The sequence below is a fragment of the Erigeron canadensis genome, chromosome 2 (genome assembly GCF_010389155.1).
Source record: "Erigeron canadensis isolate Cc75 chromosome 2, C_canadensis_v1, whole genome shotgun sequence".
NCBI classification, from domain to species: Eukaryota; Viridiplantae; Streptophyta; class Magnoliopsida; order Asterales; family Asteraceae; genus Erigeron; species Erigeron canadensis.
Window position 1 is genome coordinate 44,333,222 of NC_057762.1, and position 3,104 is coordinate 44,336,325.

At 38.8% G+C, this 3,104-nt stretch overlaps 1 protein-coding gene across 1 annotated transcript; it reads right to left on the reverse strand.

The window, feature by feature from the left end:
- Positions 1-447: 447 nt before the first annotated feature.
- Positions 448-2,453, reverse strand: LOC122590008 (putative UPF0481 protein At3g02645). Its single transcript, XM_043762346.1, has one exon. The coding sequence runs from the start codon at positions 2,382-2,384 to the stop codon at positions 645-647; it is 1,740 nt and encodes a 579-aa protein (XP_043618281.1). The 5' UTR covers positions 2,385-2,453; the 3' UTR covers positions 448-644.
- Between the last annotated feature and the right edge of the window lie 651 nt (positions 2,454-3,104).

Here is a 3,104-nt window from a genome sequence, read left to right on the forward strand (position 1 = left end):
AGTGATCTATGAATGTAACAAAAAGTTCAATATTAGGTCTCGAAAATCCTGAATATAGACTCTCCACATGCAATCTTTCGTAAATGATCGAGAACGTAGTGTAAGATAAGATATTGTTGTAGTGAAGCGTTGCTAATTAGTGTTTAATAAATACTTTGTAAATACGAAAGTACAAATTGATTAAGTTTATCAATGACTACTTTCTATTTAATGTATAGGTTTAATTAAGTACGTAGTTATCATATATGTTACCTAATTCATAACACAACAATGTGAGTCCTGGAAATTAAACAACAAATAATATTTGTAATGATGTGACAAAAGTTGATCACCATTAATTAGCATATATCAGAAAATCTTACTAGGAAAGCAATATTAATTTAATATTTAATACCGGGCCATTTCATTACTTATACTTGCATATTATATATTGAAAAACACGTACAGTTTTAAGAAGCATCAACCAGTCTGGCATGTATAATCAATAAGTGGACTTTTAAATCAAAGTCATCAAACGCATAGACAAAGTCAAAACAAAATAAGGTTGTAAATTATCTAGCTAATTAAAAGCATGCACATTGCATACGGTAAGTACACGAACACTACTCCAGTAGTACTCGTATATGAATAATTACTAGGTCTAGCTAGGCGCCAGAAGCAGCTTCATCTCCAGGAATTTCGGGGAGCTGATGGAACACTCGAGCACAACTGTAGACTGAGCAGAAAGCTTGTACAAATGTCAAGAACAACATAAACAATGCAGCCAACAATGTTAATATCTTCCAAGATGCAAATACATATTTTCTCATAAACATTGCCAATTTCACCCTCCAAGTTTGAGCATACCTTTTGTTCACATCCTCAATCACTTTATCCATCTTTGGCACTTTTGTTAATTTCACGGATTTACTCATCCCATTCCATAAATCCGCAACCTCCTTATCGCTCTTCAAATGGTTCAACACTATCCCTCTTTCTCTCAAAAACTTTGCGTCTTCTTCTGTGTCGATTATTCCATTCATTAACTCGGTGTAACGAGCAACCACTAACGGCCCCGCTGCAACACACGCCTCGTATGCCACCAAGTTCCTCAAATAAACCTCGGTATTGACGTCTAGTTCGACCACGGGAAGATAAAGTGTAGATGTTTTGGTATCGAAACTAAGTGTTGATATTCCACCTTTGACCGGGGAGAAAAGGATCCCGGCTTTGGCCATTTCAACGACCGATGGGATCGTTATTTCTTCGATTCGTGGCGCCTTTTCGTTACCATCTTCTTCTGTTGTTTTTTCACCGCCTTCGCCACGAAAGTGTCCGAGCATGTTTTCTATAGGTTCTTTAAAGGCCTTGAGTATTGGAAGTCTAGATATAATCGCCCAAGGTAATTTCACAATCATTTTCATAAATCTTCCGAAAAGTACTTTCTTGAAAATCTTTAACATTCCCGCGTTTGATTTCACGAGAATAGTCCATATATAATTCGTAAACCTTCGAAGTTCACTAGGCTTAGCAAAAGTGGACGACTCTTCTTCACCACTATTACCTTTGACGTCTTCAGTGATACCTTCATACTCGATTTCAATAGCTTCTTCGATATGAAGCTCTTTATTGTTTGGGACCGTCATGTGGTACATAAAGTCGAGTATGTGATCACAGTCTTCGATACCGACATCAGCGAGTTCTAGCTCATGAAAAGGGGACAGCTCACGATACAATCCCATGAGCATCTTCTTCAACGTCTCTCCCGCAGATTCGTTTTCGGCTTCTTTAAATTGATGCTCCAACATGGTCTTGATGAGAAAGAACGGGATTTGATTCTCGACCATGAGTAGATCACGAAGAATCGCCATATGTGATAGTTTCTTCCCCGAACTATCAACCAAATGCGACGTCGAGGAATTAACTTTCTTCAACACCCGATCTTCTTCTTTTATAGAATACACATGAAGGAATTCGAGTAAAAACGCCATGTCAACAGCCATCATCCAGACTAGAGCATCCCCCGACATATCAAGAAACTTATGATAACATGCGCGGATTCTCGCCTCATCTTTATCTTTCATGATCTCGACGATACGATCAAAGCTAACATTCATGTACTTTTGGGTTCTTCGTGCTGCGGCCAGCTTGAACCTTTGCATGTCGTAAACCTCGGGGCGCCAATGATGGAACGGGCCTAACGCCACTTGTTGTGGGATGTAGCATTCGGGATTGGTGGCGAGAAGTACTTTTGGGACGGTGAAGATGGAAACAGGGATTTTGCCGATCTCTTCGTCGTCTTGTTCGCAGATGGATTTACGCATGCCTTCCACCCATCCGAGCTCGTCTATGTCCATCTTTGAGAAAGAGTAGGGATTGGAGATTTTTGATAGATTAGAGCTCATGGTGTTGAAGATTTTTAGTAGATAATTAATAAGAATGGTTTCGCCTTTATGGATTAATTTGTTGCATGAGTGGTGTATATATAAGGCTACCTATGACATATATATACTATAACATATACTACTCACATATAATGTGAAACAGTGCTAGTGTTAGTATAGAGCTGAGTACGTAATAATTAGTTTTACAAAACGTGAATCGTGTGTGGGAATATTGAAAAAATCTATATTTGGAAGGAAGCGTGAAAATAAAGAAAGTGAAACTGATCATTACATTGCTACCACCGTCACCACCTTCGTTACCGCACCACACGCAGATACCTTTCTGCTATGAGAAATGATATTAGTATCATGGTTTTTTATTATTCTACCACACAATACTAACATTACAGCATACTGTACAAGTTGATAATGCATGAATGTGGTGCATGAATAAAAAGTTATGGTACTAATGTCATTGCCTTTCTGCTATAATAACAAAGAAAATTTAGTCTTGCATGTCCAATGGACGACATATAAGGCCTTTCGTTATATGGAGGAGAGTCCTCCAGCTTATTCACTACCACGTTAGCAATGACCCCCTCGGTTATATCCCATGCCTATAAGGCAAGCTTCTTAGAAATATAAAACAAAAAAAAGAGAACTTTTTACTCCCATCCGCTCCTCGCGTGGCCCACTATTTGCGTCCTTTGTAGTCCTCACGAGGACTCTGGCTCCTGCGTC

Coding starts and splice junctions, on each gene's coding strand:
- LOC122590008 (XM_043762346.1), bottom strand. CDS start 2,384: ATGAGCTCTAATCTATCAAAAATCTCCAATCCCTACTCTTTCTCAAAG.